This window comes from Bos taurus, chromosome 11 (genome assembly GCF_002263795.3).
Source record: "Bos taurus isolate L1 Dominette 01449 registration number 42190680 breed Hereford chromosome 11, ARS-UCD2.0, whole genome shotgun sequence".
Lineage (NCBI taxonomy): Eukaryota > Metazoa > Chordata > Mammalia > Artiodactyla > Bovidae > Bos > Bos taurus.
In genome coordinates, this window is record NC_037338.1 from 99,583,767 (window position 1) to 99,608,831 (window position 25,065).

The 25,065-nt window shown below is 56.9% G+C and overlaps 1 protein-coding gene and 1 non-coding gene across 3 annotated transcripts in view; both read left to right on the forward strand.

Moving 5' to 3' along the window:
• PTPA (protein phosphatase 2 phosphatase activator) overlaps window positions 1-21,027 on the forward strand; it is a 32,950-nt gene extending 11,923 nt beyond the window's left edge. The window contains exons 3-10 of one of the 2 annotated variants that reach the window (XM_024998570.1): window positions 672-758; window positions 5,795-5,920; window positions 7,702-7,819; window positions 9,088-9,187; window positions 10,081-10,205; window positions 11,163-11,263; window positions 15,567-15,674; window positions 19,671-21,027. In XM_024998570.1, the coding sequence (XP_024854338.1) occupies window positions 672-758; window positions 5,795-5,920; window positions 7,702-7,819; window positions 9,088-9,187; window positions 10,081-10,205; window positions 11,163-11,263; window positions 15,567-15,674; window positions 19,671-19,751 (846 nt within the window). In that variant the 3' untranslated portion in view covers window positions 19,752-21,027. The remainder of the gene's footprint in view (window positions 1-671; window positions 759-5,794; window positions 5,921-7,701; window positions 7,820-9,087; window positions 9,188-10,080; window positions 10,206-11,162; window positions 11,264-15,566; window positions 15,675-19,670) is intronic. The other variant, NM_001046173.1, reaches the window with a different exon arrangement.
• MIR12056 (microRNA mir-12056) lies at window positions 20,175-20,263 on the forward strand. The gene has a single exon (NR_162432.1). It is a non-coding gene; the product is annotated as a microRNA mir-12056 (primary transcript).
• Window positions 21,028-25,065: the final 4,038 nt, after the last annotated feature.

Sequence of the window (25,065 nt, forward strand, 5' to 3'; positions counted from 1 at the left end):
CGTGGAAGTTGCTAGCGCCCAAGAACTGCCTCTGCAGAGGCCCGTGCCTCAGCGGTTTCTTAACCGTGTGCCGGCTGTAACCTGCAGCCCAAGGGAAGAGGGTGCCCCACTGGAAGCTGGGGATGGGGGTGCTGGGAGACCTGGCCATGGCTGGAAAACAGTTTCATCTCCTGCGGGCAGGGCGTCTGCACACAGGCACATAGCTGGTCTGCCTGTTGGGGGAAACATCTGGAGAGTTCCCAGGGGACGGACCCCTGGTATAGTATAATGATGGAGCACTCCCCACTCTGCTCTGGAGTTTGGCTAGCTGGGTCCTAGCTCCGTGTCCAGTGAGATCTTGGTCTTGGGAGTCACTTCCCCTGAAGCCGTGGTGTCCTTGTGTGTAAAATGAGGACAGTGGTGGGGTTGTTGTGCAGAGAAGCAACCAGCAGTAGCGCGTGCACAGTAGACTGGCTAGAGGCCTAGGTGTCACTGTGGCCTTGGCCAGCCCACGGTTTTGGGTGAAGGTCAGGGTGGGGTATTTGGCATTGTCTTTGCACTCTCCTGCTATCAGGTGGGGAGCCGGGGGCAGCCTGGAGCTCTCTGGTAGCTGGGCAGAGCTGGGGGCTGGCTGGGTGTAGACGGTGGAGGTCTGACACCTCCACGTCCTCATTCCCCTCTCTGTTTGGCAGGCGTACGCTGACTACATCGGATTCATCCTCACCCTCAACGAAGGTGTGAAGGGGAAGAAGCTGAGCTTTGAGTACAAGGTCTCCGAGGTAGGCCTGGTCGGGTTGGGCCCTTTCCCAAAACAGCTCCCAGAGCCTGCAGTGGGACCAGTGGGCCAGGTGCAGACAATACCATCACCCAGACGCATGTGCAGTTCACACTGTTGACGCTGAACTGTTTCTAATTTTTAAAAAAGTCTGTATAGATGTGTATCTATAGAACTGGGACCAGGGTACACAAGCCGTTTTGTAGCCTGCTTTTTTGGAGTGGGGGCAAGTCTTGTAGCTTGTGGGATCTCAGTTCCTTGATGAGGGATTGAGCCCCAGGTGCTGGCATTGGAAGCTTGGAGTTCTAACCACTGGACTGCCAGGGAGTTCCCCAGCCTGCACTTTCGTTAACTGGTGTTCCATGTAATTTTTAAATTACAAATGATCACGAAAGAAGTAAACATGCCAGCTGAAGAGATTACTGTTAGAAACACGTGTAGCACTAACAAAAAAGCTTGCCCTCACCCTGTATTCCATGGAAAAGGCAATGGCACCCCACTCCAGTACTCTTGTCTGGAAAATCCCATGGACGGAGGAGCCTGGTAGGCTCCAGTCCGTGGGGTTGCTAAGAGTCGGACGCAACTGAGCAACTTCACTTTGACTTTTCACTTTCATGCGTTGGAGAAGTAATTGGCAACCCACTCCAGTGTTCTTGCCTGGAGAATCCCAGGGGCGGGGGAGCCGGGTGGGCTGCCATCTGTGGGGTCGCAGAATCGGACATGACTGAAGTGACACAGCAGCAGCAGCACCCTATATTCCTCCCCATAACTGATTCCTGGGGACAGCCCCCTATTAACAGTGTGGGGGCTGTCACCCAGACCTGCCCCGGGAGCTCCTCTGCCCTTGAGCTGTGCCCTTACTGGTTTAAACAGCCCCCAACTTAGACTTTGAGGTCATTTCCCCAAACACTGCTGCTCTGAATGCCCTTGCACATAGGTCTGTGTGGGCATTCTTTCCTAAAGTTTCATTCCTAGAGACGGCGATGCTGAGTTGAAGGGTGCACACTGCTTGGTGGGGGCTCTTTGGCTGTGTTTCAAACACAGGCTTATTTATGGAGGGAGGGCAGGAGTTGTGGGGAAGCTCCTACCCGTAGAAGGTGTGGTCTCTCCAGTTGCTGGCTCTTGCTGTACTCCCACCTCCCAGCTCTGGGTCCCGGGCCTCCAGGGGCCTCTGGAGGTCTTGTTCCAGGCAGCCTAGCACTCCCTTGAACTTTCTCTTATCTCAGACCTCAGGTCCGAGCAGCCTCTCAATGGCTTGGCCACCCAGCTCTCTAGCCTTAGCTTTGGCCTGTTGGGGACGGCCTGGCCCTGGCTTGGCTGTCTGTCCACCTGCCGTAAGGCTGGCATAAGCCTCATGCTCCTGGCCGCTGACTGGCCGCTGGGTGGCCGAGGTCCTGTGGGACGCCAGACCTGTGTTGGGGATTGACAGCCTTCAAGAGAAGGGAGCTGATCCACCAATGACTTGTTGGTTCCTCTTGGGCCTGGTCACTGCTCTGGAGCTTTGACTGTGGGGAGAGAGGGCGCCTCCTTGAGCCTGTGGTAAGGAACGCTGAGCTGTGCTCAGTGGGCTGGGGAATGTGGCGGGGGGGAGGCTAATTAAAGGAGAGAATTGTAATTACCCCAGCAGATCCTGAGCCGCCAAGTCTCTCTCAGGTCCCTTAATTAGCCCTGAGACTTTGATGGTAGCTGTCTATACCAGCCAGGCGTTGTCTTAGTGCAGAGGCTGTTCTTTAGGCAGGATTGCAGCCTGCTTGAGTGCTGGGGTTCTAGAGTCAAGCTGACCAGGTTTTGATAACCTCTCACTTCTGAGCTGGATGGCCTTGTCCCCTCTGACACGCCATCCCCTCCTCTGTCTAGTGGGAAGATCCGCAGGCCTACTTGTGGCCCCTGGGGAGCATTCACTGTGATCCTGCGTGTAGGTGTATTTTTTTGGCACCGTGCCTGGCATGTACTAGATGGCATTATCATTTATTAGCCATTGTTATCATTAGCTGTTTTTCAGTTTCCAGTAACATTGTTGTTGCTTCACTTGGGGCTCTTCCTGAGCTGGGTTCATCCTCACAGCCTCATCTTGCGAGATGGCTAGCGTGGTCTCCAGGGGTCTCCCAGCTGCTGCCCACAGCTGACGGGCGGCTAAAGGCACCACACCCAGCATGCGGCCTCCTGTGCCGCCCAGGGCAGCTGCCTGCCTCCGCTGCTGCTGCTTGCTCCTGGCTCTTGGTGCAGGGGATGCAGCTGCTGCTGGGGAAAGGGCCGAGGGGCCTGGGATCGGCGTCCAGACCACCTGCAGCAAAGGGAGCAGGCAAGGGCCATGGGGTGGGATTGTCTAGACCCGTGTTTAGAAGGCTCTCCTTCCTTTTGGAATTGTCCAATTTTGGGGGGGGGGGGGGTTAAAATTTTTTAAAAAGGTTTTTTTCTTTTTTTGTAAAATAAAGCTGACAGTAGATAGGAGGCTTACATTTTGCTGTAGTTCTGTGTGATTTTTAAAATGAAGGCAGAATTTTAAATCGACAAGTAAAATTGTACTGGTCCATGAAATCCAAAAAGGACTCTTTGGTCCAAGGAGAAAGAAGGTGGCTCCAATGATTCTCCATGCTTCCTAGGGGTCTCAGCCCACAACTCCTTCCCCTCCAGCCCCTCTCCCCTAGCCAGTCGAACAGTAGAGGCAGCCCCTAAACTCAGAAAGCCCTCTCCAGGAGGACCTGGGAGCCTCTAATTATTCATTGGCCCAGCTGAGCTGGCAGCTGGGGCCTGGCTCCTGCCTGCCTCTGAGCACCTTCTTTGTCCCATTCGGTGGGTGACCAGTAGTCTGGTGCCTTGTGGGGCCACCCGTCCTCAGAAATCTCAGTGGCTTTGTGGGGCCAGGTTTTCTGGGAGCCTGTCAACTCTTCCTGGTGACCTAGTTCTTCACAGCGCCAGACAGTGGCAGTGCTTTGGGTCATGTTTCAGCAATGCAGCTTTGTGTTATCCTGGCCCTGTGTGAGGGAACTTACTCCTCTTACAGGTAACTTTCCTCTCCTCCCAGGCCCCAAGCGTGGGTAAGGGAGGGCAGCACCGGGGCCACCGTCATGCTGTTTGTGTGGACTGCCGTGCGGTCCATGCCTCCTGGAGCTGCAGTGCGGTGGGGAGGGGGTGCCTTTACTCCCACATACTCCATTAGCTCAAGCCTGCCGTTTCCCTCCGTACAAATACATGCTCAGCTCCTGGGGCTGTTTCTCTCTGTGGGCTCAGCAATGTCATACCTGACTGTGCCTTACCCTCTGGGTCACAACCGTTCCATGGGTGGCCCCTTGCGAATTCCTACCAGCGTGGAACTCCCAGAGACGTCTCCTCAGCCCATTTGTGCTCGGCGGACTCAGGCAGGGTCTGCTTCTGGGCAGGACCCCCTCCAAGGCCACCTGCCTCCACGTGTCCCCGTGTCGTGCTCCCTGAGCCTCCCGTACCTTTGTCCTGGCTCATTTCACATGCTGAATCTGGAGCAGGCACCTTCGGAGCCACCCTCACAGACTTGTGCTGGAGAGAGACAGCCTCACCTGATTGCTTCGTTGAGTTACTCAGTGTTCAGTGTGCTAACACGGCCTGGCCTGGCACACTGATCCCACTGCTTAAAGCCTGCTCCGTGGGAGAGATAGAGCTGAGAGATAAGAGCTGGGTCTTAGCCACCACTGCCCACACGCGGACCTGTGGCCCCAGCTTTCCACAAAGGGAACAAGTGGAATAGCCCAAACGTTTAGCGGTGAGGGAGTGGGTAAATAATCACAGTGCATTGGCACAGTGCAATGTCAGTTGCTCGTAAGAGACTTGCACAAAGGTCACGTTTCTGTGCTGCTTGGAATGAGGGTTGTGAGGGAGCTGATCAGACTACAAAGTAGCGTGTGCCCCGAGACCCCGTTTGAGGGTCTGTGTGTGTGTGTAGATGTTGTACCCCGTCACCCTGTGCCAGACACCGCGCTGGTGTGCTTCATGGGTTGTCATTTAGGCCTCCAGGCGGCCCTCAGAGTTATTTACCCATTTTTATGCCCACCTTTGAGACGAGCAAACAGGCTCAGAGAGTTGAAGTTACTTGATCAAGGTTTTGCAGCAAATGATGTTTAACTGGGATTTGTTTATAAAACATTCGTTTTATTTTTGTGGTTCTGGGTCTCGATTGCAGCCCAGGACTCTTCCTGGTTGTGGCGTGTGCGCTTAGCTGCACCACAGCTTGTGGGCGCTTAGTCCCCAGATCAGGAATTGAGCCCACATCCCCTAAATCTGAAGACAGATTCTTAACCACTGGGCCACCAGGGAGGTCCCTTAGCTGGGATATAAATCCAGGTCCAGCTGCCTTCAAAATTCTAACCGTGATAAGCAGTGAAAAACACTGTAAAATGATGATATGGAAGAGTATGTTAAAATGTTAAGACAGACTCCCCTGCTATCTGAAAGTAAGAGTGTTTCTGTGAAACATTTTGTGAGCAGAAGTGGTGCAAAGGGAAAATCCTTTGCACTGAAAATCCTCTTCAGGTTTCTTTTGGTTAGCAAGAACCATTGCTACTGTAGGACTTCAGTCAGAGTGAAGTGGTGGAAAGTGAACTTACAACAAGCAGGGGATACCTTGTGGTATTGATTTCTGGGTGACAGGATTACCCGTCACCTTTGTTTCTTTCCTTTTTACGTTTCTCTTTTCAGTGATGAGCAGATATTGTGCTCTAAACAGAAGACCTCGATAAATGCAGTAAGGAAAGTCAGGGCTGCTGCTCACACTTGTCCAGCAGCTGCCCCCGCCCCTGGCCCCCGCCCCCGGGCAGGCTAGCTGGAGAAGCTGGGTGTGGGAGCCGTGCCTGTCCCTCAGCCTTGTGCCGGGCCCTTTCTGGAAGGCTCACTGTTCCCTTGGCCCCTCCTTCACACTCAGGAGGGTTGGGAAGAAAGGGGGACAGCAGGGAGGTGCCAGTGGTGTGAGGCCTGGTGGTCACTGTCCAGCAGCCATTGGGGCTTCCCTCTGTGGCTCTAGCATGGGGCCACTAGTCACGGTGTCTGGGCCCCCTCTATTTGCCTCCACAGGCCATTGAGAAACTGGTCGCTCTTCTCAACACGCTGGACAGGTGGATCGATGAGACCCCTCCAGTGGACCAGCCCTCTAGATTTGGGAACAAGGCCTACAGGACCTGGTATGCCAAACTTGACCAGGTGAGGCTGCCGCAGGATGGGCTTGGGGGCCGGGGGGGATTGGGGGGAAGCGTTCAGATATCAGCACTGGGGAGTTTGTTGAAACGGCAGTTCTGTTCCCTGAAAGTACAAATGCGTTTACCCTCTGCCCCAGCTGTCCTCTGGGAATCACCACGTGGCTGCGCAGCCCTCTGCACAGGGTTGTTCGTAGGTGATTGTGTGTAGCAGCAGACTGAGACGGCCCACGTGTCCATCTGCAGTTTATTATCAGTTGAATAAGCTAATAAGGCCTCCCCGGGAGTACCATGCAGCTCTAACAAAGAACAGGGAGGCGACTCAGGAACTCGGGGGAAGGGACTGCGACTTCCAGTGGTCCCTCCCTCAGTATCTGTGGGGGATTGCGTCCAGGGTCCCCCATAGATACTCCCTTGTATGAGATGATGAGGGTCCGTTGGTCCTCTGTGTCCATGGGTTCTCCATCAGTGGGTCCAAAGGGCTGACTACCCTGTTAGAGGGGAGGCAAGGTGTGATGCGCATGGCAAGCTGCCTTTTGTTAAGAAAGAGGAGACACGAGAAAGGTCTGTTTGTATTTCTCGGTGTGTACTGGAAGGATGAGAAAGGTCTTTTTGTATTTCTCAGTGTGTACTGGAAGGATACAGAGGAGGCAAATAAAGTGGCGGTTGCCTTTGGGGCATTGGAGAGGGGTGGATGGAGAGGAGAGAAGGGTGGAGTAAGATTTCTGAGTACATCCCTCCTACAGTGTATTCATTTTTGAGTCAAGCAAAGGTAATATTTGTTCAAAGCAAACAAAAAAATGCAGAGTAGCCACCCTATCCCATAGGTCTGTAGGTCTGGGGTGGGGCCTGGGGATCCAGATTTTCACCAGGTCTCCAGGAGATTCTCATGCCGGGTATTTACAGACTGAAGCTAAAGAAACTTGGGTGCTAATGTCTTGTCCCGGTGTTTTCACATGATGGAACAGGGGGAAGTACCAAGGACCCAGCAAAATGCTGTCCTTGTGTAAGAGTGACCTGGGGCTGCCTCTGGGTGCTAAGGTAGCACATGGCTTATTTTTTTAGTTGAGTTGTAACGTAAAGAAAGCTGACAAGTCATGGTTATACAGCTTGATAGATCTTAACCTGTTTTTAACCTTGCATCCACCACCCGTATCAAGCCATGGAACATTTCAGCACTTCCCCAGTGCCCTTGTGCCCCTTTCTAGTTGATATCCCCCAGATTTTTCTCACTGCTCCCCTATAGATTGATTTTGCCTGCTTTTGAACTTCGTGTGTTTGGCTTCTTTTGCTCAACTTTGTGATTCACCTGTGGTGTGTGGAACAGTGCACCTTCTTCCTTGCTGCGTAGTATTCCAGTGTATGACCATAGCATAGGTTATCTGTTGTGCTGCTGATGGACAGTTTAGTTGTGGGATGTTTCCACGTTTTGGCTGTTATAAATGATACTGCCGTGAACATCCTTGCATATGTCTTTGGTGAACATCGGGCACAAACTCCCTTGCTGGGAGTATGAAGAGGGAGGACATCTCTGGGGATGTCAGTGCGTTACTCGATGGGAAAGTCAAATAGCTTCTTTTCAGGTCCCTCTCCTCTTGTCCCCAGAGCTGTGTCCTCTGGAGGGAGGGTCAGCAGATGAAAAGCCCCACCCCAGGGTGGTCTTTGTTGTGTAGAAATAAACGCTCTCCCATCTCTTCCTTCTGCGGGAGTTGGGATATCATGCCGAGATGCTGCCTCTGGGCACCTGCCCAATCTGCTGCTGCCACTGTGTGTCTCTTGTGTTACCAGGAAGCAGAAAACTTGGTGGCCACGGTGGTCCCCACCAACCTGGCAGCTGCTGTGCCCGAGGTGGCTGTTTACCTAAAGGAATCCGTGGGGAACTCCACACGCATCGACTATGGCACAGGTACCTGTGACCCCTGGCGGCGCCTCTTGGCTTCACTGCGGTTCTTTCTTGGACTGCCTCCTCTTTGCTCTGGGTTGTGTGGGATGAGGGAGCCCTGAGCAGGCAGCCCTGAGCAGTCATCCCTGTGGTGCAGTCGGTGTAGGGAAGCCGGCTGCTCCGACTTGGTCCACCAGGGGGAGCCGGTGCCACACATGCGGTGGCCTCAAGCACAGAGCTGATTTCTGTTCCTTGTAAAATGGCCTGACTGTGAGCTTATCACCATCCCCAAACTGACAGCTTACTGAGCACTTACTATATCCCAAAACAGCACTTACAGAAACCCTGAGAACTGAAAGAGCCTAGCAGTCTCTGGCAGTGCTGTGGGGCATTACTCTCAGCCACAGTGGCCATTAGAGGGAGCGCTGTGGCACCTTAAAAAAAAAGAGGGTTTCTCTATTCTGTAGGTCGGGGTGGCTGGGGAGGGCCCCTGCTTTGATAGGCCTGTCTTGCCTTGCCTTTCCTTTGCTCACTGAAGCAGGCAAATGCAGGAGCTGCTGCTCTCTTGGGCCCTTCCCTTGCCTCTAGAGGAGCCCAGGCCAGAGGGGCAGGCCTGGAGAAGGGCCCCCTTGGACCTGGGTCCTGGGAAAGTTTTGTCGTCTACTCCCCTGATGCTGAGGAACAGGCGTATTATCAAGTGAGACTTTCAGGGGCGGAGCTTTGACTGTGACCAAGCAACCTGTAGGGGAGAGGGACCAGGTCAGCAGGGACTGGGTCTTTCTTCCACTCTCAGACGCTCCTTGTTGTCCAGGGGTGATGACTGCCCCTGTGTGGTGGTGGCTTGAACTCTAGCTGGTCATGATCCCAAACTGTGCAGCTGAAAGTAGCAGCTCATAAGCATTCCAGGCCCTGGGAGGGGCCCACGGAATCATAAACTATCAAATAAGGGCAGAGACTTTTGACTCTGTCCCGTTAGTGCCTGACCTGGACCGTGACTGCTCCTATAGTAGGTTCTCAATAAACAGGGTCGAATTGATGAGTGAGTTAAGCCTCCCAAGTGAAATGTGAATGCCTATGTAAGAATCGCCAGCCTAGGCCTTTAGGAGTAGAATTATAGTACTGGTGGTTCTTAAAGGGACCCTGGTCTTTCTGGATGGGGAAGAGGTCCCTTTACCTCCATGTTGACCTCCTGCCTTAGATGGGAAGTTATTGGTGATTTGGACTCTGGTGAGGCTGAGAACAGTCCTACTCCTTCTGGAAGATTGTCAACCTCGGCTGTTTTTCTCTCCCAGGACATGAAGCAGCCTTTGCTGCTTTCCTCTGCTGTCTCTGCAAGATCGGGGTGCTGCGGGTAGATGACCAAATAGCCATTGTCTTCAAGGTGTTCAATCGGTGAGTGAGCCAGGCGGGAAGGATGGCTGCCGGTGGTAGGAGAGGTGGGGGTGGGGCGGGGGGCGGGGGGTGGGTCTCTTTCCTCCTTGTTGCTGTCAGACTGGGGACAGGGGCCTGGCAGGAGCTCCTGAGTGGCTGTGGGTTCTCTTGTTCTGTCCTAATCAAGCCATGACTGTGAACAGGGTGTCCAAGACTCCTCCTTCTGAGAGCTTCAGATTCAAGTAAAACTCAGTGAAGGGAAAGTTACCTAACGGCTGCTGACGCTTCTGTGGCATTTATCACGTAGAGGTTCTTTCTAAGCACCTTACATGCAAGTCTTTTAATTCTCATGACCACCCGAGGAAGTAGCAACTGTCATTTTCATTTTACAGATGAGGAAACTGAGGCATAGAGAAATCAGGTGTCTTCACTGAGGTCACGGCCAGCTGAACCCAGGCAGGCAGGCAGGCTCTGACCGGTTCCTCTCGCCACCCAGGCCACCTCCCTGCGCATAGGCGTGTCTCAGTCACCCGAGGGCGTTGACACGTCCCCGCTGGGCCCCACTCAGGTGCTGCAGAAGCTGCAGCTCTAGGGCAGTTCCTGAAGGAGTCTAATGGGTGAGAAGCTGCAGCTCCTGCCCGGGCTCTCACATTGTCAGGAGGTGATGGCACTAACCTTCCCCAGTTGGTGTGTTGCCTGTTTCCTGGGCCGGAGGAGGCTGAATGTGAGAGAGAAAAATGAAGCTACGTTATTTTGAGTGTATCGGCTGATGTGTAACTTGGCGCGTAGGCTTTAATTGACCTGTTGCCCTCCTCGGTGGTTCTTTCTAGCCTCCTCTGCCCCACTAGCTGAAGGGCTGAGACTGTCTTTCTGCTTTTTGCCACCCGCCTGCCCTTCCCCGCCCTCCGGTGCAGGTACCTTGAGGTTATGAGGAAGCTCCAAAAGACGTACCGAATGGAGCCGGCCGGCAGCCAGGGCGTGTGGGGCCTGGATGACTTCCAGTTTCTGCCCTTCATCTGGGGCAGTTCACAGCTGATAGGTACTGAAGTGGGGCGTGGACCCCCCACCCCCAGCCCCCCTTCCTCCCTTCCTTCCTTCCCCTCCCTCCCAGGGCACACGCTGACAGCTTGTAAAGCAGGCATCAGAGCAGCTATTGATGGAGCCGGCTTGCTGCTGACCTGCTGCTGCAGCCGGCGGCGTGGCAGGCCAGGGAGGCGGAGGCCATGCACCACCGAGATAATGGGAGTGACACGGGCTGGGCTGAGGGCACGTGCTGGGCGCACAATCGACTGGTGTGAGACACACCCCCAGTTCCTGGCCACGGCTGTAGGGTTTTATGTTGAAGATGAGGGGTTCTTTTGACTCAGTGACCAGCATCATCCACTGTTATTATCAAGCTGTGCACAGGGGGCCGTTGGGGAGCTGCTCCCGGATGCTGGTCCAAGGCCCACCCACTACGAGCCTGCTCTGGTGGTGGTTCCCCTCAACTTTCCCACGGGCAAGCCAGAGTGGGTTAGGTTTCCATGTCTACTTGCATATAGAATTAACTGCCTTAAAAATAACATTAGTAAAGGATGCTTTGTTGAGTCCTTGCCCTGTGTCAGGCCCGCTCTCGGTGCTTCAGGGAGATCATCTCGAGGACCCTGGGCAGGGTCTTTGCCAGCAGACCGTCAACACTGACCTGGGCAGGTGCCATGCTGAGGGCTTTAGGCCGGTGCTGATGGCTAGGTACCCTCCCCACCCCCAGCCCTTATAGGGTGATCTTATCCCCACTGCATGGATGAGGAAACTGAGCCGCATGGCTGGAAAGAAGCAAGGCTGGTACTCATTACACTAGAGTACACACACAGGGCCGTTTACTGCTTCTGCGAGATCAAGTGTTGAGGGCGCAGGGGCAGATCTTGGGCCCTCAGGCGGGTGTTAACGGGGCTGGTTTGCTGTGGCCCGGTGGTGCCAGTGCCTGGTTCTGAACCTCGGGGCTCTTTGCTGCTTCCAGACCACCCATATCTGGAGCCCAGGCACTTTGTGGATGAGAAGGCCGTGAACGAGAACCACAAGGACTACATGTTCCTGGAGTGCATCCTGTTTATCACCGAGGTGAGAGAAAAGGAGTAAGGAAGGGGCCCCTGGCAGCCTCCGGGCCAAAAGGGCCTGAGGAGCCAGAGCTGCTCTCTGAAGGGGGCGGGGCCACCCCTAAAGCAGGTTATTGAAGAGGAGGCCCAGCTAGGCCTCTCTGAAAGGCAAAGCCACCTTCTGGCTGTCCAGGATCTCCTCCCCTAGATCAGTTTCTACTGGAGCTGACGGACTAAGACCTGGTCATTAGGTGGACTTGGTGACTGATGAGGCAGGTCTGAAGGGTGGGTGGGTGTCAGCATCTCTTGAGTGGGCCCCCCAGCGTCTGTAGAGCTACGTGTGTGTGGATGTGTGTGATGGAGCCTTTGTAGGAGTTGGAGAGACTAGAGTGGACAGCCAGACAGATTTCTGTTGAAGGTTCACACCTCTGTTGGTGTCTGAGGACAGAGGCCTCATGAAGTGCTGGAAGTGAAAGTTAGTAGGCCTGGACCCTCAGGCCACCCAGCAGGGATCATTTAGGTGCGTGTTGTTATCCCGCTAAAGTAGGATCTCCCACAGTATGGCCTTGGACCACTTCCTCAGAGTCGCCTGGGGAGCTTGTTGAAATGCACGGTCTTGGGCCCCACCACAGCTTTCTGAATCAGAATCTTGGGGGACATGCGCTAGGACCCTGAATTTAAGCACAGGACATGAGCCAGGTGACTATGCATCAAAGGTGGGGGCCCACTGCTTTGGGGGCCTCTCAAGAAGCCTTTTCAGCTTCCCTGCCTAGTGCCTGACCCCCACAGACTTCCAAGGGGTGCCCTGGCTCTGCCTCCTGCAGAGGTCCTGCCCACATTCTCTTTCCTGATGCCTACAAGCATTCCCCTGGCCCCAGCGACCTCCCTGGCACTCTCGTGGATCCCCCCTCCCTGTGGGGGCTGCTCTCTCTGCTGCCCATTCTGTCCCCTAAAGAGAGGGCCGCCTGGTTAAACAGCCGTAGCTGCAGGCTCTCCTGGTCAGCATTCGGCTCAGGCCTCTGCCAAACTCCAGAGGCCAGAGGGGAATGACACGTTTTTCCAAGTCAGCAAATGAAGCCTGTTCTGACGGCTGAGTGGCCGCCGCTTCATTCCCTGAGATCTGCTGCCTTCAGCACTGTAGGCACCCCAAGGTCGGAAGGACTCCAGGGCAGCCTGGCTGGCTGCCTTGAGAGCCAGTCACATGCTGCTGACTCCAGACTAGGTCGGGAGGGTCTGAAGAGCCCGGAGACACCTGGGGCTGGGCGGGGAGAAGGGGTGGCTTCGCTGGCCCCTCTAAGAGGCTAAGCTGGTTAGGCTCCCCCAGGTGGCTGGCCAAGCCCCAGGGCCCCTATTAGTAACTAATGAGGTAGAAAACCAGGCTGGGCCTCAGGGAATATGGGAATTGACTCCACGTTAAAATTTTGTATTTTTGTTTATTTGTTTGATTATGCTCGGTATGTATAAAAACCCAAAAGCCTTCCCAAAATTTGGGACGCAGGTCTTCTGCTAGAGGAAATCCTACAGTGGCCGCTAGGTGGTGCTAAAGACACACTGAACTTAGCGGAGGTTTTGATAATAGACGAGGTAGAGGCGTGAACTGGGAGGAGGCCGGCAGGCCCTCGAGTTCTAGGTTGTTCTGCACCCTCTGTTCAGGGCCTGGTTCTCACCCTGGGTCTGGTGCTTGGGCGTGGTGGGAGGTGCTGGATGCTAGCAGGGGCATGCCGCAGAGCTCAGAGTGCTGGCAGGGGCCCCTCTCACCCATTTGGCCCGCCCTGAGCCGGCTGGCGCGGTTCCTGTTGAGGGCACACATTGTGCTAGTTCTCCAGAGTCTGGGCTCAGCACCCAGACAGGGCTTTCGCAGCCCCTCGGTGGTGGTGAGGGAGGCCCTGACTGACGGCTGCAAGGAGCTCTGTGTGCCATGGCCTGTGTGCTGTGGCTGGGACGGGGGCAGTGTTGCCTCTGCAAAACCAGGGATTCGCTAGGGCTGGTGCAACTGGGAGACTGAACAGACAAGAGTTGGAAAGGAGACCGGGCCAGCCTGGGACCTGCCCTGGTGGCCCTGGGCCTCCCACACAAGGCCCTCACCGGGCAGGCTTCTCCACCTCAGGAAATGCAGCTCTGGCGCCTTTAAGAGCCCAGGGCAGGCAGGAAAAGAATTTCAGTTTCAATCTGGCTTCTAAATTTGGAGTTTTGGGAAGGGAGGGATCAGATTTCAGCTGGAAGGGAAGGAGCTGACAGGAAGGCGCTGTGCAGAGCCTCCCCCCCCCCCCATCCCCCCTCAGTTACTGACAGAGGAACCATTTACAAAAGGCCGATTCTCTTGGGAGTGGAGAGGCAGGAACGCAGCGTCTGTGAGTAATTTCCTGCTCAATATGGCTGCTCTGACTCACACAATTCCCCTGGGGTCACTGCGGGACTGCAGCTTGCTTGCTCGTTCTAGCTTTCTCTTCTCCCTTTGTGGCTAGAATGAGCTAATTTTTTTCTGTCTTCTCGACCCCATTCCTTTTTCCCCTCATCTGTCTTCCTTTCCAGAGTTACAGAGACTCCTTCCAAAGGGCTGAAGGGTGGAGGGGGGGTGGGGCAGAGAAAGCATCTTTGGCCTTTCCAGGGAGGGGGCTAGGACCTCTGGGGCCTCAGGGCTCAGGCCTCCCCCTGGCTATGAAAGGGTGCCAGAGAGGCCTTTTGGCTCACCATCCCATGCCCCTAGTAGGGAAGGCTGGCCCAGCAAGCAGAACCTCTGGTTTCCCCACACCCCTTTGCTAGCCTTGGCAGAAGAGCCCTTGCTGAGCAGACTCGTGGAGCTGCAGCTGTGACAGAGGCCAGCAGGGTGCCTCCTGGGTGGTTTCTCACAGGGCTCAGTCCAGAGTGAGACTGGTTCTATAGCTCCAGTGATCCCTGAGCTTCTCAGGGCCTGGAAGTATGCAAGAGAGGGCTGGAGCCTGGCACTACTCCCGTGGGGCAGGGTGCCTGGGGAAGGGGCGGGGCGAGGGGAGGATGGGGTGGAGTCTGATGGAGTGGGGCTCCAGAACAAAGCTCTGAGGGCGAGGACCAGCGCCTGCAGGCTGGGGGCTCCTGGCTGCCTTCCTGGAGGAAGGAGTCTTAGAGAGAGGAGGGGGAAGTCTGGGTGAAGGGACCGGCCCAGGAGAAGCCCAGTGGGGACCTTGGGCTGTGGCCTCACTGCTCAGGGAAGGAGCCTATTGTCCATGCTCCTGAACCTGGGGGTTGAGACAGGTTTTTGCGGGGGGACTTGGGCCAGGGAAGGGAGATGACAGGGTTAAGTAAAATGGCAGCTTTTTCAGCTTTGATCTTGCAGTTTTGTAAGTGTTGCCCTCACTGGGGGAGTGAGAGAGTGGGTCACCAGGCGAGTCCACAGCCATGGGTGAGGGCTTTGTGCTCGTGGGACCCGCACTCATGCCCAATACAGAGAGAGGGCTGAGGGACCCCCATCCCTTCTCCCTGGAACAGCTTTCCACCAGCCCCGCCTCCACACATAGCCTTTTCTGGAACCTTCCACCTACTCGAGGTCCAAGTCAGCTTTCTCACCAGCTCAGCCTCTGCTTTTCAGACTTTTTCTTTTGATGCCTGTGCTCAGGGTCCCGTCCCCCAGCATCAGCCGGGGAGGGGGCAGTGTGGAGGGGATTGTGAACTGCCTGTTAATAAATACAGATGTGCTGGCCTTGTGCTGTCTGAGGGGTGCACTCAGGCGCACGCGCTTCCTCGTCTCAGTGCTGGTTTCTGAGATCATGGAGGCTCCACTGGGCCTGCTGCAGGATTTCTTCCAAGAGGAGGGACTGGGACCGTACGGTCCTTGCTCCTGCCTGTCTCTCGCTGCTGGGGTTGCCATCCCTTCTCCACTCGGCTGCCAGGTCAGGCTGGCTTTCTAAAGACGTTCCTCCCGCATCTGCTGCAGGTGACCCGTGTTTTTCCCCTCTTTTCCTTCTTCCCTCCGCCTCCCATGAAGAAGGCAGTCAGGTGCTTGGGCTTGGTCCAGGCCCTCTCCCAAACCGACCCTTCCCTAGGCTCTTCCTGCTCTCCCTGTGGCAGGCCAAGAGAGACCCTGTCTCTGGCACATGTGTGTATGCGTGCACGTGGGCATATGCACACATGCGCCTGCCTGCACGACTGCCACCCCATAGGTGCCTGCTGCCACCTGGTCTTCGTGAGAGTGTGTGTGCGTGTGTCTGTATGTACGTCTGTGTGTTTACATGTGTATGTATGTGCTTACATGTGTGTGTGTACACACGTGTGTGCTGGAGCAGCCTTGCTGCAGGGAGCAGGTGGTAGGCTCCAGGGCCCACATCTCCAGCTTGTGAACTCTTCTTTTCCAGATGAAGACAGGCCCCTTTGCAGAACACTCCAACCAGCTGTGGAACATCAGCGCTGTCCCCTCCTGGTCCAAAGTGAACCAGGGTCTCATCCGCATGTATAAGGCCGAGGTGAGTGGGGACTGGCTGGCACTCTCGGTTCTGGGCGCCCTCACCCCCACCCCACTGTTCTGCTCTTTGTCCAGCTCTGAGTTGTGGGCCAGCCCCTTCTGACACCTGAGGCCTGTGAATCTCTGTCTTTGGGATGGGCAGCCAGAAAAGCCCTGTGACTGAGGCTAGACCCTGCTGCTCCTGGGTCTCTGTTCCCACTTGTCAAATGGCTGGAGGCACTTCTCAGCTCTGTCCTGTGGGGACGCGATAAAGGAAACAGGCTTGGGAAAAGGCTCTATCCTTTGGAGACGTCATCCAAAATGATGTTTCTCCCACCTTGGTGTGTCTGATAGCTGGGCAGGTGGGAGGTCTTGTGGGGAGGCCCAGGGCTACATTTTTAATAACTGCTTCTGGGGTCCTCCCTGCTCTCCAGTCAGAGCAGCAGGGAGAGGTGTGGGCCTCCGGAGGTCCCCCTGCTGGGGGGCGGCCACCCCCTTTCCTGCCCCCTCTGCTCGTCCTCCTTGGCAACCTTCTCCCCTCCAAGGACGTGACTTTTTCTCTGGCAAGTAAGGAGGAGACATTTCTTCCCACCCTGTTCTTTACTCTAGCTCTTCCACATCTTAGGCAGACCAGTCCTAGAACTGCTTGACCTTGACCCGGGAGGGCCTGGCGTGAAGTCCCTCACCCGGAGCAGTGGGTCCCAAACTCCCCTCTTTTCACCCTTCGGCTGGTGGTCTCAGGTGTTGTTCTGGAGGTGCTTCTCTCTCGACCCTTGGTCATCCCTCTCCAGGGAAGGGGAAGGTTGTCTAGGTGGCCTCCTTACAGCCAGAGCTCACTCAGGGCCGTCAGCAGAGGCAGAGGAGCAGGAAGGGTAGGGTACAGGGCGCTGGGTGTGGCTGGGAGTACCAGCGCTTCCAGTGGCCTGGATCCCTCTGTGCCGCCCTGAAGGGGTTAAAGGTGCTGGGACTGACCAGGCCTGGCCCTCTCCCTCCCTTCCGCCTCCTCCCCCTCCGGTCCTCTTCCTCTGGACTTCACATCCTGTGTTTAGGTTCCAGCCCACATACCTCTCTAATCTGAGAGGAGCCTTTGCTGGGGCTGGGCAGGCTCCATCCGGCCCTCAGCCCTCCACACTGGCCCTCCTGCTGGAGAGTCCCCAGGGCACTGCCCTCTGTGTGTCCTGTTGTTCTCGACCCCTCCCCACCCCAGTCCCACAGTGGATGCTGAAGGGGTCTCCCCGCTGCCGCCCCCTCCAGGCCCTCCCACCCCCCACCTCCCCATAGGCTGGACTCTGGTGCCTTCCCTGCCTAGGATCTTAGATGCTGTCCTTCCTGCAGGCTCTTACTTGAGTGACTAAACTTATCTTGACCTGGGCCCCTAAGGGCGGAACAGGAGGCCCTGCCTCCGGTCCCTACCTTTGTCCAGAGGCAAAAGAACCCTGGCTGGAGGAGCAGGGTAAGACTGCAGCCCTGATGGTGCCGCACAAACAAAGCGGTCGAAGGTGGAACAATTGTCCATGTGTCTCTGGCTGTTGAACACAGGAGGTCAGCGACTGCAAACTGCCCGCAGCTCAGGACCAGACAGAGGGAGCGCTGAGCAGATAACCCAGCGCCCTTCCTGAAACCCAGAAATTGCAGCTCTGGCTGCACGCAGCCTGCCAGCTGCTGTGTGGTGGCCACGCCTTGGTAGGACAACCCTGGGACTCGCTGACTCTTAAGTCTAGGGCCACCGAGTCCCTGTAACCTGCAGCAGCCATTTATAAGTTGCCAGCAGGTCACCCTTAGTCTGTGATCCCTGGGGTTGTGGAGTCGCACACTCTCTGAGCAGAGGAAAGCTAGGAGTGGACTCGTTCTTCCAGATGGGTTCCGGTCCTTAGGGACCTTGGGTCCTTGGGGACCTCCGAGGCCTGCCAGTTCTGAAGTACAGAGGGAGTTTAGCAGAGGCCAGAGCCCGAGACAGAGTTGGCTGCGGGAGGGGAGCTGCCCTGAGTTGCCACGAAGGCCTGTCTGGGCCTGGCGCTTGGGCCCAACTGTCTGCATCTTCAAGCTGCCTGTCTCGGCCTTTCTGAGTGGAAGAACCAGATGCTTCTGGGGCCCTTGTTGGGGTGGGCCTGTCTTTCCTGAGGGCTGGCCCCATGCAGGTGTTCCCTTCAGAAGGGTCTGTCAGGACCGAGGAGCTCCTTCTCTCCCTGACTCACTGGGAGCTGGGAGGGCCGCCCGCTGGAAGGTCTGGACTCAGCTTGGCTGAAGCAGTTGCTCTGTCCAGAGCACAGGTATTGCCGGCACAGGTCACTGCTCTGGAGAAGAGGCGTGGCCTGAGGCGCCTCTGCTGTGACCCTGGCGCTCCACTTCTTTTGCCCCAAGCAGCCCTTTGCCTTTAGCCCAGTTCCTCACCTCCCCCTGGCCCTGGGGAAGCTTGTTTGGGGGATCCCTGAGGGCAGAGTGAACAGAACCCCTGCTCCAGTCCCCTAAGCCTCTTGCCTTTATAACTTCTCAGACCTGAAAGCTAGAAGCAGGTTGACCTTTGACTCTTTCTGGAATTCCAGGGCCCTAGGGGGCCCCCCTTTGACAAACTCCTACCACTTCCTCCATGATCTAAGCACAATGGCAGCTGCCTTTGCCTCTGGCCTGGATTTGCTGCTCTTCCCCGCCAGGGGCCACCCCCAGCTGCCTGCCCCCCACTTTGTCTGCCCCAGGCCCAGGGTCTGACTGTGGCCTGGAGCTCTGCTCCCTCACACAGCTTAGCTCCCCATCCTTCCATCATCAGAGATTTCCCTTCCTGCTCACCTCCAGGCCCTCTTCAGGCTTTGTGGACCATCCCTGACTCTGAGAGACAGACAGACAGACAGACACACACACACACACACACACACACACACACACACACACACACACACACACACACACACACACACACACACACACCCCCACACCCCCACACCCCCACACCCCCACACCCCCCCCCCCCCCCATGGCAAAGGCCCCTTCATCTTTGCTGCTGGCTCTTGAGGTCATGGACCCCGGGCCAGCGCTGGCCTTTGTTCCTCTGAGGTAGCAGGAGAAGGGGACAGTAACAGGATGGGACCCTTGCCCTCTCTGAGGCCAAAACCCTGTTCCAGCCCAGCCAGGAGGTGCACATCCTGCCTGCCTGTGCAGCCAGAGGTCTGAGAGGAAGCCCCCTTCCCTTGCATGCACGGGGCTGCTGCCTGTGTGGTGGGCTGACGCGGGGGGTGGGGGTGGGCCCCCTCCTTTCCGGGCCCCTCGTGATGCGGACATGGTGCCTGGGCCAGACGGCAGGCTCTGCTTCTCCCGTCTCCCCTCCTCTGCCGCAGCCCTGGGCCGAGGCCCTGGCCCGACTGGCTTCAGGCAGCCATCCCCCTGCCCATTGCGCTTGTCCTCTGCCCGAGCACTGGGCTGCTGGGAATTGCCCTGTGGTAGGGGGAGTTGAGGGGCTGTCAGCCGGTTCTTTCTGTCTCACTCTGAAGTGCCAGGATGGCTTTTTCAGTCTGGAGAACTGAAAAGTGGGAAAACGGGCCTTGGGCCCATCTTAGCTGGCGTCCCGGTGTATCCCCATGCCTCTTCAGGGCGGGCCCTGGGCAAGGGGTCCCCGTGGTCTGGAGGGTTCTTTTCCCCTCTGGGCCCCAGCTCATCCCTCTGGGCCTAGTGGTGTCACTTGGCTGCCCCTCTTCTTTGCTGCTGCCTTATGGGGTTGAGCTGCCTTCTCCCCCATCTCCTCCCTGTCTCTTACTCTCCTGTCCTTACTAGGGCCTGGCCTGATTGTTGTGGAGTGGGTGGCTTTGGGTGGGAAGGGCTGGTCAGGAACGGGTGGGAAGCTCTGTTCTTCCCCAGAGGCTTGGGGGCTGCTCTGGGACTGGGCCACTTCCTTGGCCCTGGACGGACACCTGCTGCAGCCGCACATGGGAGTCGTCCGGGGGGTCTGTCCGAGGCCTGAGCGGCCAGGCGGGGCTTGGCAGGGCACCACGCAGCTCTCACCTGTCCTCTCCGCCCTTTCTCCTCGCAGTGCCTGGAGAAGTTCCCCGTGATCCAGCACTTCAAGTTCGGGAGCCTCCTGCCCATCCATCCCGTCATGTCGTCATGCTGAGAGCAGCCTGTCCTGGCTGCCGTTCCCGTGCCTGCCCTCCCCAACTCCAGCTGCTGCCCCCTCCCCACCCCCTCCCCTTGTTCTTTCTGTTTGATGAGAGGCTGTTTACTGGGGTGGGTGCTGAGTACGGGGCTGATAGAGGCTCAGGGCATAGGGCTGAAGGACCCAGGTCAGGAGAAGTGACCAAAGTGTGGCCAGTTTCCCGCCTTGCCCTGCGTGGACGGGCAAGGTGAGGGGGCCGGCGCAGGGTCCCGGGGCCCTGCTCCTGCCCTGGCCTCCCTCTCCTTCCATTCAGTCCCATCTGAGCCCAGGCTGACCCGGCCACTGTGGGTGGGGGTAGGTACTCTGCTGTGGCCATTGCTTTCCCTCGCAGGTTGCCTTTCTAGGGGTTGGAGCAGCTGCTTCCCCCGCGGGGTGGGGCAGTTTCCTAAGCCATGTTTGGGTGGGTGTCGGGGGGTCCTGAGGGCTGGAGGCTGAGGCTGGCAGCCAGCCTGGGATGGGGTTGGGAAGGGAGAAGCGTGGACTCTTCTGGCCGGTGACCCTCCCAGCTCTTCCTCATGCTGACCCCCAGCCTGTGGGGGCCCCTGTGTCCAGTGCCTCATCCTTGCTTTTCTGCTCTCTGGCTCCAGGGAACCCTCTGGAGGGCCCGGCAGGGCTTGCTCCCCAGGCTCTCCCTGGCTGGGAGCGGGTGGCAGAAACTCTGGAGGAAAGAGGGTGGGCTGGGGCTGGTTGCCGCCGTGTAGCACCTGGGCTGCTCCCTGCATTCTCCAGCTGCTCCTGCTCCCTCATTGCTGCTGCTTCTGCAAGCCCTTGGCGCTGCTTCCCAGCCCCTCGTCCTGCTGCCTCCCCGGACTTGCCCGGTGGGGCTCCAGGAGGAGCTGTGAGGATGGGCAGGGGCAGGGCTGGTCCGGACTGGGGGCTGCTAGCAACAGCCGGCCACCTCCAGAGTTTTCTTCTGGGGGAGGGCTGCTTCCAGTCCTGACTCTCCGCTGCCCCTCCCCGTATCTGGGCCCACCCATCCTTCTGGGAAGGGGGAGCACCTGAGAAGCACAATCGAGGGGCTTGGCCTTCGCGTCTGGGCCGATGGCCTGGGCAGAGGCTGGGACAGGGGCCGCCAGAGTCACAGAAATAGTTTCCTAGGAGAGGCTCAGCGCCTGCCTCCCCCCAGGGCCCCCACACCACCGCCTTCCTGGCTCCTCCTCCCCTGCGCCCCCAGGGCCTCCCTGGCCTGGCGCCTTCATTGCTGTTCAGATTAAAGCCTCTGTCTTGCACCTGCTGCCTGTGTGAGGCGTGTCTTTATGCCATGCACTTGTTCCCTCCACACGGCAGTCTGTCCCCTATCAAGTCCCCTTCCCTTGGGCCAAGGAGTCTAGGGCTTGAGCTGTTTCAGCTGAGGCCTGGGGGCCCTGAGTTCAAATCCTGGTTGTCACCACGCCCAGCTGCAAGGTCTTAGGTAAATTACTGATTCTCTCTGATCCTCAGCTTCCTCATCTATAAAATGGGGATACACATAGGGTGATTGTGAGGAGCCAGTGTGGGGTGTGAAGTCCTCAGCACAGGGCCTGGCACACAGCAAACGCTCTGCGGTCACTGTGGCTATTCTGAGCCCCTGGGTCAGCCCTGAACTGGCCTGAGCAGTCATTGGATTGGGCCTGACTGACTGTGAACTGGGCCCCTGAAGTTTTTAAGGGGGTACCCTCTACACACTCTCCACTCCTCATGTCCATGTCTTGCTGGAGTTGGAAGTCTGGGTTGGGCTGCTGTGCCCTAGACTTGGCTTCTGTCTTCAGACGAGCCTCCTCCAAAAACAAGATCCCTTGGCCTTTGGCCCAGCCTCGGAGAGGAGGCCTCGCACAGAGTAAGGAGAGCCTGGTGGCCAAGAGCCCTGCCTTTGGAGTCAGACTGATTGAGTTCAACCCAAAGCCCGCGCAGCTTGGTGGCTTGGAGACCCTGATAGTTGACTTCATGTCTGAGCCTCTCCTCAGAAAAATGAGCAAAGTAATAACTTAGGTCATGGTTTCTGGGATTCATTCATTTTTCAAGTAGTGGCTGTACTTTCCGCATTCTAATGTTGATGACAGTAACTCTAAACATACCAAGATTGTTAGGTGGTGGTGCATTACTATAAAGAAGAAAAGGAGAGCAATTGAGAGGGTCAGCAAGGTACTTGAGTTACAAGGGTCAGGAATGACCCGAGCTGAGACCCCAAAGAGGAGAAGGATCTGCTGGCAAAGGCGGGGGAGCAGCAGCAGTGGCGGAGCCCCTCTGGGGAGGGGAGGGGGAGGAAGCCAGGCTTGGGGGCGGTGGGGGTTGGGGGGTGGAGGGGCCCTTGTGAGCTCTGTGTTGGTGTTTGGAGTCCAGCTCGGCTGGAGTAGTCTTTGGGAAGCTGCGGAGGGTTTTGCACCTGAAAAGGGCCTGGAGTGTGGGCAGAGGTGGCCCTGGTCTGCGCCTGCGAGACTGGTGGCCTGGATTAGGGTTCAGGGTAGAGGTGGTAAGTGGTCTGGTTTAGGCTGTGTTTGTTCAGAGTATCGCCAACAGGAAGAAAGTGCTAGAAGGAAAAGAGGAGCCAAGAAGACCCCCACTTCTTGGGACGTGCAGCTTGATGCCACTTCCTCTGGTCGGGGCAGAGCAGAGTGAGGATGTGGTGTTGGGGGTGGCAGAGGTTGTCAGCTGCCAACAGGAGGTGTGGGCAGGCTGCTGGAGCTGATCAGGGACAGGTCAGCGAGTGATGGGTCCCAGGCTCCCTGCTCGCCGGGAGCTGGGGGTGAAGGAGAGAAGGGGCTGACTCTGGGTAGACCTGCAGGGGAGCTGTGGGGGACCTCAAGGTCAAGGCCCTGGAGGTGGCGGTGACCTGCCGGACATGTGACTAAGGTCAGAGAAGGGGCCATCCTTAGCAAGGGCTGCTCCAGCTGAGGGGGTGGGGAGTGCGGGCTGGGGGCAGCGATGGGGAACAGAACACACAGGTGCAGGTGAGCCAGACGCTCACAATGAGGCTTGATGGGGTCGTGGAAGCCCAGAGTGCCCCCTCCCCCGCAAGACCCCAGTCCAGAAGGAGGAGTGTGCAGCAGGGCCTTGCTCTTGAGAGTTCACCTCCCCTTTTTTGTTGAGAAGTGAGCAGAGATGGGGGGTGCGTGGGTGGGGGGCCTGAGATGAGGGAAGGCTTTGGGGCAGGAGACGTTCAGGCCGGTTGCAGGCTGCTGTGTCCACTGTAGGCTGGGAAAGACCCAGGAGAGGTGGGAAGGTGGTGATGCTGGCGGGAGAGGCCAAGTGATGGAGCGGGCCTTGGAGAAGGCGCCAGGAGGTGCTTGTCCTTTCTGACAGAGGAGCATCCATTAGACGAATCCTACGGAGACGTGAGACAAGGCCATCAACTGCCCCTGGGGTGGGAAAAGGCGGGGTGTGAGCCAGGACTTGGGGCTGGGTGGGAAGCCCAGCAGGACCGGGAAGGTGGAACCTGGCGAGGGTCTGTGCCTCCCACCCACCGGGTGCTCAGTGAAGGATGGCTGCACGCTGTCACTGGGTCCCGGGGAATCTGAGAGCGGGGCTGGCCACCAAGCTGGAGGGGCGGGGGTGTCGGCTTCCCACCTCCCTCTGCCAGAGGGGCCCCAGAGCACAAGGTGAACCCCAGCTCTGCTCCTTTCTGGCTCAAAGGGGCCAAGGCTGGAGCCACGCTCAGGGGACATGAGAGTGAAGAGGTTTTTTTCTAGGAGGAAAAGCCCAGGCAAGAGTTGGATAGGAGAACAAAGGTGAGGGCTTCTTGTGCCTAAGACTTGTATCAAAGTCAGGCGACATATTTTTCCTGATTCCAAAAATTATTAAGTTTATGTATGCTTCATCCAAGGTATTTGGGGGAATGCAGAGATGAAAAGGTGTGTCCAGCTTTCAGAAGTTAAGAATCTGCCTTCCAGTGTGGGGCACTTGGATTTGATTCCTGGTCAGGAACTAAGATCTCACATGCCTGGGGCAACTAAACCCGCATGTGCAGGCACGGGCAGCAACAGAAGACCAAATACCGCAGCAAAAGATCCCACGAGCCGTGACTAAGAAGCCATGCAGCCGTGCGTGTATATATATATATATATATATATATTTTTTTTTTTTTTTAAATAGCTAGTGGACCAACTGTGGAGGAAGGGGGATAAGGGACTCTGGGGGAGCTCAGGGATGGCTCTGGGGAGGTGGTGATGTTTCTTTCAGCCAGGCCTTGAATGTGGGCACAGATGGAGGGCGTTCTGGTGGGGCCCTGCTGTGCACTGAGGTGTGGCAGTTGGGCAGCGCTGGAAGGGCAGGTGGGGGAGGCCCCTGGGGGCTCCAAGTCACCTTTGCGAGGCTCCCAAAGCCCTGTATACATCCTCAAGACGTGCAGCACCGCTGTGTTTAATTTTTTGCAGGGTGTACGGTTACCGTCTGTTTTCTCCACTAGATGACAAGCCGCAGGATGACAGGGACCAGCTCGGGCTGGACCCTAGTGCCGTCGAAGACTGGCGCACACAGCAGGTAGTGGCAAACCCAGAGCAGCGATCATGGAGGGTGTGTGCAGTTCAGTCGCTCAGTCGTGTCCGACTCTTTGCGACCCCATGAATTGCAGCACGCCAGGCCTCCCTGTCCATCACCAACTCCCAGAGTGCACTCAAACTCACGTCCTTCGAGTCGGTGATGCCATCCAGCCATCTCATCCTCTGTCCCCTTCTCCTCCTGCCCCCAATCCCTCCCAGCATCAGAGTCTTTTCCAATGAGTCAACTCTTCGCATGAGGTGGCCAAAGTACTAGAGTTTCAGCTTTAGCATCATTCCTTCCAAAGAAATCCCAGGGCTGATCTCCTTCAGAATGGACTGCTTGGATCTCCTTGCAGTCCAAGGGACTCTCAAGAGTCTTCTCCAACACCACAGTTCAAAAGCATCAATTCTTCAGCGCTCAGCTTTCTTCACAGTCCAACTCGCACATCACGGGCACACGTGTGTGTGTGTGTGTGTGTGTGTGTGTGTGGAGATGGAGAGAAAGAAACCTGTGAATCACATTGTCCACCTGGGATTTGGGAAATGGGGGGCAGCCGGGATTTGGGAAATGGGGGGCAGCCGTCCGAGTACAGGGTTGGAAGCTGGCTCTGGTGCCAGGGCTGGTGGGTGGTGAAGGAGACGTGCAAGGCCCTGTGAAGGGTGGAGAGAGGCCCTGGGCTGCGAAGGGAAGGTTGGGGTGGGATTTGGTGCCAAGGGAGAAGGTGGGGTTCTTGAGGACCCTGGGCACACCCAGGGCTTGCAGGAGTGGGTCAGGGCTGCAGAGTTTGAGGAGCTCTCTGGGGTAGACCTGTTGGACC